General features: G+C 50.5%; 1 protein-coding gene across 1 annotated transcript in view; it reads left to right on the forward strand.

The window, feature by feature from the left end:
• Positions 1-1085: 1085 nt before the first annotated feature.
• Itga11 (integrin subunit alpha 11) overlaps positions 1086-14675 on the forward strand; it is a 106680-nt gene continuing 93090 nt past the window's right edge. The window contains exon 1 of the mRNA XM_021172144.2: positions 1086-1218. Coding sequence (XP_021027803.1) covers positions 1167-1218 — 52 coding nt within the window. The 5' untranslated portion in view covers positions 1086-1166. The remainder of the gene's footprint in view (positions 1219-14675) is intronic.

A 14675-nucleotide genomic window follows, 5' to 3' on the forward strand; every position in this document is an offset into this window, starting at 1 on the left:
ATGTGTGCATACACTGACATCCATCTATGTGTGCATACACTGACATCCATCTATGTGTGCATACACTGACATCCATCTATGTGTGCATACACTGAAACACTCTTCTGCTCCTGAAGACAAGGAGATGAGAGAGACAGAGACAGAGAGACAGAGACAGAGACAGAGAGACAGCCAAACAAATATGTTGGTTGTTGTTTAGGGTGTGGTAGGTGTATGGGTGCGCACAATACAGTGAAGACAAGAGCAGAAAGAGACTAGCCTGCATGTGTCTGCCCATCTGCATGGTAGCCTTGGGAAGGCTCTGAAAAAGTAGTGGGTTCCATACTCTCGGTTTTCCTCACGCTGGCTACCTTGCTGCCTTCCTCTGCTCCTCCCTTGCTGGGAAGGCCAGCCACCACACTCACAGATTGCGGCCCAAACCCCATAAAAAGCTCCAGCAATAAATGCACGTTGAAGTTAACTGTCCGTGAGTACAGTGGCTGGGGAATAGAGCCTGAGTTTCAAAGAGAAGCCTCGGAACTGTCAGGTGCAGTCCCTGTTCAGGTGTGGAGGCTGGGGCGGTGGAAACTGGAGGTGTTCTGCATTGATTCCAGGGTTCCAAGAAGCACTGTGGCCTTGACATTTTAAGGCCCAGAGAACGGGGAGACAAAGGAATGTTGTGAAGGGAGGGGAAATCCATCCAACTTGTCCGAAGAAGACCTGTCACAGAGTGGCCCTCGGTCATCTTAGGTTCACCTATGGTATTTATTCAACTCTTTCCCCCCAGAAAACGGACTCCATAACTTGCTTTTCCAGAGCAGACCCCGATTTGGTTGGGGATGGAGGAGAGGCAGGTACTAAGCTGGCAAGGTGGCTGGCTCCCAGAAGCCATTCTCTGCTATGACCCTGAGGTTAGATGGGCTGGGAGTGGGGGAGGGCGATACTGGCGAGGGCGTCGGGGCTGCAGCCTGCGGCTGGCTCAGGTGGCAGAGGGGCCTAGACTGGCCTGGAGCCAGGGCCGCCGCGGTATCCGCGCCCCTCCCCGCCGCCGGAGCCCTCCCACTTCCTCTGCGCTGCTGTCAGGGAGCTGGAGCTTGGATCAGTGCAGGCTCAGGACGCTCGAACCGAGGCTGTCTCTGGCTCTCAGCCGCGCGACCATCGCGACACCAGCCGCCGCGCAGCGGGCCATGGACTTGCCCAGGGGCCTCCTGGTGGCCTGGACCCTCAGTCTTTGGCCAGGTACGTGTCCCCCTAGCCTGTCTTTCCTTCCGGGAGCCCCTCCCTAGTCCTCCAGGACCTTAGCTCAAGTTGAGAGAAGAGAGATGCGACGCGCCTCCTTCAGCAGCACTTGGGGACACAGGTCTGCCGGGAAGGGCTGCTGTTACAACAGTCCCACCAAGATAGCAAAGGAGGGAGGTGTGCCTAGGAAACTCTTTCTAGGACTCTGATGTGTTTGGGGAAAGAAGACGGGACTCGGGTTGCTAGAACCACTGAGCATTTCTGATGTTCCCGATGCGGCTCTGGGGATAATTCCCAAGTGTCCACTTTGCCATCCAGGCATCCCTCCATTGACGAGGGTCCAAGGCCCCAGCTGGGGAAGGAGGCAGATCGCGCCGAATGAGCGTGACCCGACTGCCCCCGCCACCCAAGGGCAGAGACCCCTGAAGTGTGGAGAGACAGATCCTGGCGGCCCTGGAGAGCCGGGAGTCCTAAGAGATCCCGGAGTCCTGGAAGACACAGAATCCCTCCAGTTTGGCTGCTAGGCGTTTGTAAACTCTCTTCAGCCCCACCAGAAACAGAGGGCACAATCCCTCAGCCCAGGACCGGTGGAACAGATATTTAACACTAGTGTAGGAACAGAGCAGCGTCCCCAGCTCGCGCTTGAAATTATGCAATTATTCAGTAATTCGGGGGAAGCCGCCGTCACTGTAATGCGCGCCGCTGCTTAATGTACTCCAGGTGTGGGGGCGTAGCGGGAACCTCGGCACTGTCACTGAAGGAAAGAGAGACAAGTCTTTGGGTTCTCAGCCTGGGGTACCCTAGTTCAGGCCTCCACAGTGCGGATGCTCAGCCCAGCTTCAGCCAACCGCATTGTGCTGCGCGCGGCTAGGGAAAGTTTTCCTGGCCCCTTCACAGCGTGGCGGAATGCTCCAGCCAGAGCCAGAGCTAGATAGAGCCGAAGGAACAAACTGGTTGGTACTGGCTGCCAACCTTGCCGCTCTTTCTGAGTGTCTCTGGCACTAGCTGAGACCAATAGAAGGGGACAGAGGCAGTGACAGCTGGACAGGTGCCCTCGGGTAGTACAAGTGAAGATTCACCCCTATCCAGTCCGGTGGCTCTCTCCAAGCCTTGGTCAGTTGTCCCCATTTGGGGACACACGTATATCCTTCTGTCCTTTGCTGCTTCTGGGATGCCCTGCAATTGAAAGGTCTCTTGAAACTGGCTGGGTTTCATTCTGATCCCAGAGACTCAGTTGGAAAGCAAACTTTACTGCTCGAAGTTCGAGTTGGGGGAGGGGCGGGGAAAGGGTTACTGCCAGACCAGACGCTTTTAGAAAGCTCCAGGGAGAGAAACCCACGGAAGGTACACTCAGGGAAGGAACTGCCTGCAGTCACTGGAAATCCATCCACAGGAAGGAGCTAAAACCTCCTGGGTGACTCTAGGCAGGTGTCCCCAGAGAAGGACAGTCCAAGCATCCCAAAGCTAAGAGCAAGAGTTTGGAAAGTAGCTCTGCACAGACCTTGTGAGCTCTCTAAAAGCTTTTCTCCTGGGGGACAATGGAGGCAGAATTCTGAGTTGTGGAAGCTGTCTGAGTTGTGGAAGTTGAGGCTTGGCGCACAGTGGGACTCCATCAGTGGTTGCTAATGTTTGTGCAACTGAAGTGGGTGGAGCTCTGAGGGATGGAGTGTTGAAGGACCTCTCAAGAAAGGATTTGTGACTCATCGCCTCCCTTATATGGAGAAAACCACTTCTGCATTATTGCTGATCAGTTTGGGTTTTTGGAATATGGGACTCATTATACATATCCGTCAATACTAGACAGACATCTGCTTACAAGAAGAAGGTAGAACTCATGTGCCCCTGCCACCTGGGTCCTGCTGTGGCACAGGGTAGGGCAAGAACTTAGAGAATTAAGCAGAGGCGTGAGGGAATGAAGGGAGAAGAGGAAGTAAGGCCTCTGTGTGTATGTGTGTGTGCGCACGCGCTCATACAAGAGAGATTCAGTATCCAGTAGACAAGTAAGGAAGGCTTCCTGGAAGAGGAACTGGATCACCCACTCCCACCCCCAAAGCATAGTGTATGGAACTTAAAATGACATTATTCGTATTTCTAGGGACTAAAGAACGAAGGGGTGACAATTTGTGTATGACTGCTCAAGTGTGTATGTGTGTGTCTGAGTGTGTGAGTGCTTGTGTAAATTTGTATGTATGTGTGTTTGGTGTAGGGGGTGCTTGTGTAAGTGTGTGTGTTTGTTTAGGTGTCTGTGTGTGTGTTTGTATTTGTGTGTGTGTGTGTGTGTGTGTGTGTGTGTGTGTGTGTGTGTGTGTGTGTGTGTGTGTGTGTGTGTGTAAATGAGTGTGGAGGCCTTAGAAAGGCTTCAGGTATTGTCCCTGGCACCATCCAGTACTATCAACCATTCTGAGAGTGTCCCTCACTACCTGAGAGTGTCCCTCACTGACCTGGGATTGACCCTCACTACCTGAGACTGTCCCTCACTGACCTTGGACTTGCCAAGTAGGAAGGGGCAGCTGGTCAATGACCCTGAGAGACCATCCTGTCTCCGCCGCCTCAGCACTGGGGTTACAAAAACACCACAATGCCACAACACCCGTTTTCCTTTTAATGGCATAAAGGTGCCTGACTAGTCTGGATTCTGAGTACTAGAAGGGTTTGAGGGATCAGTGGGTCATTTCCCTGGCCCAAGGACAGAATTCACTTTGGTCCCTTACCTGTGAATCATATGGATCCTTTGGGAGGCTCCAAGAAGACACAAGGCAAGATCAGGCACTGTGGCAACAAAGGCCCCAGAGTCCCTCTGTGTGGAATTGGCCTGGACTCTGCAGTTAGGCCTTACTGCCCCTGACAAATAATTTCCTCAATTTCCTCTTCTACAAGGTAGGGGTAGTAACAGAATTTGTAAAGTTATTGCAAAGACCAAATAGGCCTTAGTTTTCCCAGTGCTTAGCAAGTGGCACCACGTTATCTTCCTCTCTGGAAGCCACCTCGTAGGTCATGAAGGAAGGATCTGAGGTGTTCAGAGCTTTCCTCTTGAGCTCAAGTTGACAGGAGATGGCTAAGGAGGTATACTGGAGGCTCAGAGGCATAAGTGCCAGGACCCTAAAAACCAAGACTCTCCCACTCCTACCAGCCTGGCCCTAGGTCTTGGTCCCAGAAGAGGCTGAAAGACTTAATATTTTGGCTCGGAGCTTTTCCTAAAATCTATTTGATCTTGGTGCAGGTGGTTCTTTGGTATTAAGGAGGGGAAAGACCAGCTCACTTCTGTGTGTCCTTGTGGGTGTAGCTCCCCCTTCAACAGGAACCTAGCTCTGTGGCTGTTGGAGACTGAAAAGGCTCGACATGCCCCCTCCCCCAACTTGGAAGGGCAGAGGCTGAGATGCAGTTGATCACTTTGCCTCCCCCACCCAACCCATCATAAAGTGGGATGACTAGCTACCACACCTGTGCCCCCATCTCTCAGAGAGGAGATGCAAACACCACCCTTCTCATGGTTCCCAGCCACACCGGACTGTGGGCCCTCTAGGAGCTCACTCGGCTCTCCCCTCTCACTTGCCATCTCTGAGTCTTATGATTCCTCCTTCTGCAACAGTAGGGAACCCCACTTCACCCTCTCCAGTGTCCTGCCCCTGTTGCTTGGACCAAAACCGTGTTCTGGGACAACTGGCTTGCCTCTTGCTGTGTGGATGGGGAGTTCATTTGGGCAATCTGAGGAATGATCCTTCCTCTCCACAATGCTCAACTTGAGGTATTACCGTCTCTCCACAGCGCCAGGTTCTTCTTTTTGGAGTCAAAGTTGATTACTGCAGTGTAGCTTAATTTAAAGAGAAGGGTTTGTCATGATCAAAAATCACATCTGAGGGCTGGGAGGAAGCTCAGATGGTAAAATGCTTGCCATGCAAGTCTGAGGATTGTACTTCCATCCCTCAGAACCCATGTTAAAAAGCCAGGAGCGCTAGTGCATGCCTGTCATCTCGTCCCTGGGGAGGCAGAGACAGAGGATCCCTAGGGCGAGCTGCAGCAGTGAGCTCCAGGGTCATCAAGAGACTTAGCCTCAACAAATAAGGTAAATCGTGACTGAATGGCGTCTGACCTTGACCTCTGGCCTTACATACGCCTGCACACGCCCAAGTTACCTGCACCCATACACATGAACATGTACACATGACACACAAATCACATCTCAAACCTGACATCTCTCCTGCCCACTTAATGTTCAGCAGTTTGTTAGCAGTGAGGGAAGAAAACAGAGACCGGAGTTGTCTATAAACTAAACTTCCGCAGAGAGCTTTCATGTGGCGCCCTTAAAACTTATAATACGTGTGAAATCTTTCCTGGAGGGAATAGTCCACACGGCCCAGCCCCTCCCTGCTGCCTCTCACCTCTTTCTCTGGCACATTAACTGCTTACCCTTTACTAAGCAGTGGTAGTACACAGGTTGGGGAACCAGCCTGCCCGGATGCAGATCCCTTCTAGGTGGGTGAGCCTGGGCAGCTCCCCTCCCAGGGGCCCATTTCATGAACCATAAAATGAGAACAAGCCCTTCTCAGGCTGATGATCTATCTGGCTAGTGGCTCATATGTGATCCATTCACATTCACTGTACTAAATGGTCCTTGGCAGCCCATAAGCCACTGTCCATGGGAGCTGGTACTATTGTTCTAATATCCTCATCATTTCTTTTCTTTGTGTATGTGTGTGGGAGTGAGTATGGGCGTTCACATTCCACGTGGGGAGGGGACTGTAAACGCCAGAATAGAGTGTCCGATCACTTGCATTGGAACCGACTTAGAAGTGCTTGTGAGCTGCCTGGGCTTGGTTAATGGGAACCAAACTCAGGTCCTCTGAAAACACAGAGAGCGCTCCTAACTGCTGAGCCATCTCCACGGCCCTTCATCAGTTCTTACTTGGTTTGTGACAGGCACTGTGGCGGGCTCTTCTCATCTCTCATGGAGGCACAGGTTCCAAGAGAAAAGTCAAATAGCTTGTCCAAGGCCATTGCCATAGAGTCAAAGGCAGTGCCAGGACCTCCCTGCCTCCCTGGCTCTTTTTTGCCTCCGGTATAGGGATAGTATTGAACTTAGGGCCTCACGCATCCGAAGCAAGCACTGAGCTGGATCCCCCATCTGCATTAATTAATTCATGCAGGATATTCTCTTTAGAAAGTGAGCCTTCGTCCAGGGTGGTGATTTATCAGAGTGGGTCCCTCCCAGGGGTTCTGTCACCTGCCTGCCTCCAAGTGCCCAAAATACTGAATGCCCAGGTGGTCCCACATCCCACTCTCTCCCTCCCACTGCCCCAGGCAAGACCCGCTCAGTTTTCAGTCCTGATTAGCTGATTGATATGAAATATCACTAATGAGTGAGGACGATTTGATGTGTCCTACTGGAAGGCATTTGCATTTTATCTAAGTGGTATCTTGAGCCAAAGGAAAGAAAGGCTAGTGGTAGTCTTCGGATGAAGCAGCGGTTCATGGTCCAGCCCCTCAGCCTCCTAGTCTGACAGGAGAGCCTGATGCTATAGGGAGGAAAACCCTGTCTCGAGCTTGGGGGGTGCTGCTGCTCAAAAATAGACAGAGGGAGGTTTTGTTTGTTTGCTTGTTTCTTGTGGCTTGTGGGGCAAGATAGGTGAGTTACCATGGCAATGCACTCCAGGATGCCAAACAAAACAACAGCTAGCTCTCTTCCCCCAGCATCACCCAACTAAGCCAAACTTCTTTCACTGTGGGTTCTCTGTAGACCACTGGGGGTTTCCTGTAGACCACTGAGGGTTTCCTATAGATCACTGGGGGTTCTCTGTAGACCACTGGGGGTTTCCTGTAGACCACTGAGGGTTTCCTGTAGACCACTGAGGGTTTCCTGTAGATCACTGGGGGTTTCCTGTAGACCACTGGGGGTTTCCTGTAGACCACTGAGGGTTTCCTGTNGAGGGTTTCCTGTAGATCACTGGGGGTTCTCTGTAGACCACTGGGGGTTTCCTGTAGACCACTGAGGGTTTCCTGTAGATCACTGGGGGTTCTCTATAGGCCACTGGGGGTTTCCTGTAGACCACTGAGGGTTTCCTGTAGATCACTGGGGGTTCTCTATAGGCCACTGGGGGTTCTCTGTAGACTGCTGGGGAGGTCTCTATAGATCACTGGGGATGCTCTGTAGACTTGTGGGGGTTCTCTGTAAACGACTGATAATTCTCTATAGACCACTGGGGATTTCTGTAGACTGTTGGGGGGTTCTCTGTAGATCACTGAGGGTTCTCTGTAGACTGCTAGAGGGTTCTCTGTAGATCACTGGGGGAGTCTCTGTAGATCACTAGGGGTGCTCTGTAGACTGGTGGAGGTTCTCTGTAGACTACTGATGATTCTCTATAGACCACTAGGGGTTCTCTGTAGACCTCTCTCCATCTCCACCACCCTCCTTCTCTGTCTGGTGCATTCCTAGGACCCTTACTCTTTTTTCCTTCCAGAAAAGGAACCATAAAATCATCTTATTTCCTCTCCCCCTTCTGGAATTGTTCTTTTCCAGGAAATCACAGCCCCTCATAGTAATTGGTGGAAATTATAAAACCCATAAATAGACAAAGCTACTGTCAGTTGGATCACCCCAATCACCATATCTGAAGGACTTACTTTATATAAACTGGAGGCATCTATGCAAAATCAAACTCAGGGCTCCCTGTTTGAAAACAATTGAAAACTTCAAGAAATAGGACATGAGCCCAAGTGTGAAGTCCTTCTGATTATGGTTAGCTCTGGACTTGGAAGTGGATGGAGAGGCACTCAGAGCCAGGTCAGCTAGAAGCTCAGAAGCTGATAGGACCAGTGTCTGCACTGGGATCCATCCCACAGCTGGCTGCAGGGGCCTACAGACTGAGTGAGTTCTAGCACCCAACATCACAAAGACTGTGTTCCTCCATCCCCCTTCCAGGCCACAAGCAGTGATTCATGCCCTAAACTTAAAGAGAACTCCAATTCTGGTTTTTAAAGAGCAAAAGAAACCATCGAAAGAGCCGGGCCAGACCGCAAGCCAATCACCAGCCATGGAATGTGCTTGCTGCTGACGGTGAAGCCAGCCAAGGGCAGAGACACTGGCAGACCCCGAAATAGGCCCTGCCTATCATCCCAAACAGGACCAAATTGTCACTCAGATGTTCTTTCAGTATGGACCCCCCTGACTTCTATCTCACACATCCTAAACCTAGCCCCTCACACCACCTCTGCATGAGAGCCTGGTCCCACACCACCCTGGACCTGAAGCCTCCCTTCAAGTCCTCAATGTCTGGACTAAGACCAGGAAGCAGGCAGAGCCTGAAGGGCTACCACAGGGAGGGCTTGAAGATGTCCCCATGGCTCATGGTATAGGTGTCTAACAGGTCTCCCTGACTTTTCCCTTGTCCTGAATGCTGTTCTGCCCTACAACCAAGAGGAAACTGCTAGGTTAGCTTGGGCCATGCTGCAAACCCCGCTGCCTCCCCCCCACCCCCCACCCCAGCGCTCACCCTGAGTAGACCCCTGATTTTCTGACTCTATCTTCCGCTAATCCTAGAGTCCCACAGCCCCAGACTCTGGGTGTGTTAGTTACTTTGTATTAGTTATTCTGATGCTATGATAAAACACTGTGACCAAAGACAACTTAAGGGAAAGTTTTCTTTGGCTTATGCTCCAGAGGAAGAACAGTCTACCGTGGCTGGGCGGAGGCATGGCAACAATTGGCTGACATGGCATGGCAGCAGATGTGGGAAGCCGAGAGAACACAGGGTTAACAGCAAACACCAAGCAGAGAGAGGGTGAACATGAAGCAGGGGGAGGCTTTAAGAGAGGCCCCACCAGTGACACACTTCCTCCAGGGCTGTGCCTCTCCATAACCATTTCCTCCGCAAAGCAACACCAACTGGAGACCAAGTGTCCGAATGCCTGAGCCTATGGCTGATATCGCCCACCTCCAACACCCCCTACCCCCAACTTCTTTTCTGGTTCCCATCTCACCAAGGCCTCAATTTTAGTTACTGCTCACTAAAATCGCACCCTCCTCTGCAAACTCTCACAGAGACAGAGCTCCCCCACCCCCATCACACTTTAGCCCCTAGAGGGCATTGAATGGCATCTCATATTATGGCCGGCCTCCTTTATTCGTGGTGTAGACTACAGGCTGTAACAATGTAATCCAATGAGAGCAAGATTGTGTTTACTTAGGTATCCTAAGGTCCAGCCCTGCACCTGGCCAGAGTAGGCAAGCAATAGTTGTAGAAATGAACAGATGAGACAGTGGATTTAGTAGTTCATAGCTCTTAACTCCCAGTCCCATTGGATAATAAATAGCCCCCTACTTGCCTTTCCTAAGACACCAGACTGCCATGCTGATGTTTATAATTATAGTAATGTCCAGCCATCTATAAATGAATGTTTCCAGGCTACAAGAGTTGGATGGCAGTCTAGAATCACAGGTAGACATGGCAAGGAAGCCTGATGAAGGGTGTGGTGACTTCTTGAAAGACTTTAGAAAGTAGGGAATGGGTCACCACAGGCTAGCCCAGAAGTACCACAGGCTAGCCCAGAAGTACCACAGGCTAGCCCAGAAGTACCACAGGCTAGCCCAGAAGTACCACAAACTGGCTTGGATTGCCCATGTGTTCACCACCATTCTCTGAAGCACTTCAGGGAACACAGAAGAGGCCTTGTGTACCTGTGGTGGACATGCAGGCATATAACAGGACAATGCTGTCCCCCAGGCAACAGGGGACAAGAGAGAAGAACTTTTTGCCTCATTATCATGCCAATCATACAGTACAGCATGTCACCTTCCACCTAAGAAAGACTTGGGGGGACCCTGAGAAGATGGGGAGGCTGAGCATGGAACCCAGGTTAGCACTCAGTCTCTAGGGGTCATGTGATCTGAATATTCCCTGGTGGCTTATGGGAAACCTGGCTACAGGTGGGAGGTCTGAGTCTGCACCCAACCAAGCCCTTCTCAGGAGCATGGACCTCAGATGTAGGGGTTTGGACCTGCCCTGACAAGTCATCTTTTTAGACAGTGCAGTGGAAACTATAATACCCACCTATGGGATCAGTGTGAAAAATCAGAAATAGTACCCAGTACCCAACAGACTATTGGCCAGTGATAGGATATTCAGTAAATTCTAGTAGCAGTATTTGTGATGTAGATATGAAGCCACAGTCAAGATCACTCAGGGGATAAGCTACAGCCTGGGGTTCCATCCAGGCAGCCAAACTCCACAAACTGATTCTAAGGGGCTTTCCCAAGGCTAGACCTCTGCTGTCAAGAGAAACAGACCCCAAGCTCAGCACAGTTTGATCATCTTAGGAAACTTTCTTGGGTTTTTTTTTTCCTCCTTTTGGTTTTTTCCATTCCTCCCTTTATTTCTCCTTCCCTTTTCCTCTTTTCCAGGGTCTCATGTAGCCCAGGTTAGCCTTGAACTCACTACTTAGCCAAAGATAACTTTGAGCTCTGATTCTCCTGCCTCTACCTCTCAAGTACTAGGTCTGCAGGTATGTTCACCACATCCGGTTTATACAGCACGGAGGATCAAACCCAGGGCTTCACGCGTACTAGGCACACACTCGACAGGTTGTGCCAGGTCCCTAGACCCTCTTTCTTACTTTTTCATTCACACAATTTTGGTTAATCTTTGTGTGTTCCACACAGACTCATCCACCACACCGTATGCCAAGTGCTGCCATAGGGTCCCCAGAAGGACCCTTCAGCCTCTGCTCCCCAGAACTAAGAAGCTATGGGATACCCCATTTGACTGGGGAACTTTATATAGACAGACCTAGATGTTCTCCATTGCTGCAATGTGACTTCTTGGCTGCTGTGGCTGTCCCCTGTGGGTTTGTTATAGCTTCCTTAGGAGACAGCTGTCCTCTTGGGGGTCACAGGGTCTGGAGAGGCTAGCAGGTACCCAGTTGTCAGGACAGTCATTTTTCTCTCACTTTCCTCAGGGTGCAGTGTGTGTTCGTGTGTGTGTGTGTGTGTGTGTGTGTGTGTGTGTGTGTGTGTGTGTGTGTGTGCAGGTACATGTGCAATACACACAGAGGTCACAGAGGCCAGGGGACAGCCTCAGGTGTTACTCCTCAGTCTTTCACTGGTGTCTATAGAGCTTGCTGATAGCTTCGGCTGCTCGGCCAGCGAGCCCTGCTTCCACCCGGCTCCACACGCCTAGCACCAGGACTGCAATTGCTCATTGCCATAGCCAGACTTTTTTTTTTCCCAACGTGTGTTCTCAGGGATCAAACTCAGGCCTTCATGCTTGTGCAGCCGACACTTTACTGGCTGAGCTATCACCCAGCCCTAAGGACTCTATTTCAAGATAGTTTCTTCTAGCACCAGGAAACAGGCTAGACCTTGATCTTCCTCACATTCATGAGGAATCCTGGGTCCCAAGACCATCCCTTGCCCCCTCGATGCTCAACAACAAGACTTTGACAGAGTCCGAGAATCCTATACAGGTGGCACACCCTTGGTGTGCATTGCTCCAGTGTCAAGATGCTCACTACCCACCAGGCAGTTCTCTGTTTCCATGACAACAGATGGTTCATGAGAAAGTACAGTGGAAAATGGAGATGGTTTTGCAACCACAAAACGCACCTATTTCCAGTACTCAAGAAGCAGAGGCAGGTGGATATCTTTGAGTTTAAGGCCAGACTGGTCTACAAACCAAGTTTCAGGACAGCCAACGCTGTTATACAGAGAAACCCTGCCTCAAAACAAACAAACAAACAACAAAAACCCAGACCTATACCCAAACCCAGGACTTCTACATGAGCCTCAAGCAGCCTAGGCTTCCCTCCTCAAAGTCTCCCATCCCCAGCAAGCAAGCCAGTGGCATCCAGTGGGTCTGTGTTGAGCCCTATGCAGCCAGAGAGCTTTCTAAATGGGTGTGGGCATCCGCTGCAGGGTGAGCCTGCTAGCTTGGAAGGGAAGGGCCCCCCACAACTCCTTTTTTTAGTTGACATTCAAAGAACCAGATCAGGGTGGCCGGCAGCTCTCCGGGCCCTCATTACCCTCCTTCCTCTTGTCCAAGGGAAAGCCCTGCCACAAATTGCACATCTCTAGCTCTGCCCTGCAGTTTGCCCGGCTTTGCCCACTTCCCTGACTGAGGCTAATCTTGGATGCACAGATCTCTTTATTTACAGGCCCAAGGCAAATGAGACCCAAGCCCAGGAACTGGAAACTAAACCAAGCTCTTAGAGCTGGTTAGTATGTCAGGGAAAGGGGGTCACAGGGAGGCTGTTGAGCTGGATACTGTACCACTGACGTCTGTGCGAACAGCACCCGGGCAGCTGTGCTGCACAGTGTGACCTCAGGAGTGGAGACACAGAGTGGGCGTGCATGGATTTCTTTAAACCTTATGCTAGGACTTAGAGATTGGGCACCTAGTCCAGCAGGTACCTTTTCAGGAAAGGAAATTGAGGGCCAGGAAAAAGAGCCCCACTAGGGATGGAGCTAAGACTTCTGGAGCCAAATTCACCACTCGAAGCTTCTCCCTTCCCTGGGGCTGTAGCTATTATAGTCCCATAACCACTATAGCAGGTTAGTGTCTCGCAAGTGTATCCTTGCTTTCATCTTTCACAAATGATCACCTGCTGTGTGCTAAGCATTGTCCTAGGTGCTCGGAATAAAGAAAAAAGAACAAAGTCCCTTCCAGGGCTGTGCTGTGAAATGTTTATCAGTTGATGTTGTTTTTTGGAATGAAGTGGAAAGTGTGTGTGTGTGTGTGTGTGTGTGTGTGTGTGTGTGTGTGTGTGTACAGCTGAGGGCGTCAGTGGGATGCATGAATGCACGTATGCATGGCACATGTGTGGGGTCATGTGGGGAATAACCTTGGATGTCAGTCCTCAGACACCTTCTGCCGTGTCTGAGACAGGGTCTCTCTCTGGCCTGGAACTTGGATAGCTGGCCTACAGGTTTGCAGGTCTCAGCCTCCCAGAGCAAGTGAACACCAGAGCGCTTGGCTTTTTAATGAGTTTTGTGGACCTGACCTAAGATGCTCAGGCTTAGGATGCAAACGCTTTACTGAGTGAGTCACCTCCCCAGCCCTGGAGTAGAGAGAATCTTTATTTGAAGCAGGGGCCAATTATGCTGGTATAAATCTTCCCACCCTGGTCAGTTTTAAAACTACTAACACATCACGGCTAAATACGAGCTTGAACCCGATCTTAGAAGCTCTTAGAAGAAGGCTCCAGCACATACTGGTCCCTTCCCTTGTGTGACTTAAAGAACCTGCAATCATTTTTTACTGTGAAAGTAAAGAAGATGCTATGAGGGAGAAAAATGGGTTCTTCATAAGATGGTCAAACAATCTCAGAGGTATGACATTGAAACTTGGTGTTGAGGAGGAGCCACCAGTGGAGAAAGTATGTTCTGGAAAGGGCTGGCAGATGACTCAGTTAGAGAAGTGCTTGCTCGGAGCGTGGCTCAGTAAATGCTTGCTTAGGGTGTGAGCGTGGCTCAGTTGGTGAAATGTTACCTTATGTCTATGAGGACTTCAGTTTCATTTCTACAACCCATTTGAAAAAGCCAGTGGGTGGGGCACACATACTTTATGTAATCCCAGTTCCGGGGAGCCAGTGATAGATGGATCCCAGGGCTTACCTGCCAGCAGCCTAGCCTAAGCTAGGAGAGCTCTAAGTCAGTGAGAGACGAGGCAAGGGGGACAGCACTCTGAGGAAGGACACCTAAGGCTGTCCTCTAGCCTCCACATACACTCAGGCATACACACCTATATGACACACACACACATACACATCAGACAGACAGACAGAGATGAGACAGAGAAAGACAGAGAGACAAACAGAGAGAGACAGAGACAGAAACAGAGACAGAAACAGAGACAGAGATGCCTTGGAGAAGATTGTCCCAGGCAAAGAGAGCAGCTTCCAGGTGGAAGGAGTTGGGTGTGTGGGGCACTGAGGAAGATCTGTGTGTGGCTGGAGCACAGAACCTGATAAACACTAGGATTAAGAAAAGCCGATCTTGCAGTACCCAAGGACCCTGGGGAATGAATGGTCTGCAACCTGCTCAATGTGCAGCATGTGTGTGTGTGTGTCTGTGTGTGTGTGTGTGTGTTTGTGTGTGTGTGTGTTTGTGTGTGTGTGTGTCTGTGTGTGTGTCTGTGTGTATTATGTATGTCTGTGTGGTGTGTGTGTGTGTGTGTGTCTATGTGTCTTTGTGTATTGTGTGGCGTGTGTGTATGTGTCTGTGTGTCTGTGAAGAGTACAAGTTGGGGTGCCAGAAGGTTTTAAGCAAGAAAGTTACAGATCAATCCGGTTTTTCTTTGTTTTTGTTTTGTGTCACTCACTATGTGAAGAGCATAGCATGGAACTACCAATATTCCTCATGGTGCTCTGAGGGCCGTAGAAAGAAAGAAAGAAAAGGAAAGGAAAGGAAAGGAAAGGAAAGGAAAGGAAAGGAAAGGAAAGGAAAGGAAAGGAAAGGAAAGGAAAGGAAA

This window comes from Mus caroli, chromosome 9 (genome assembly GCF_900094665.2).
Source record: "Mus caroli chromosome 9, CAROLI_EIJ_v1.1, whole genome shotgun sequence".
In the NCBI taxonomy this organism is placed as follows: Eukaryota; Metazoa; Chordata; class Mammalia; order Rodentia; family Muridae; genus Mus; species Mus caroli.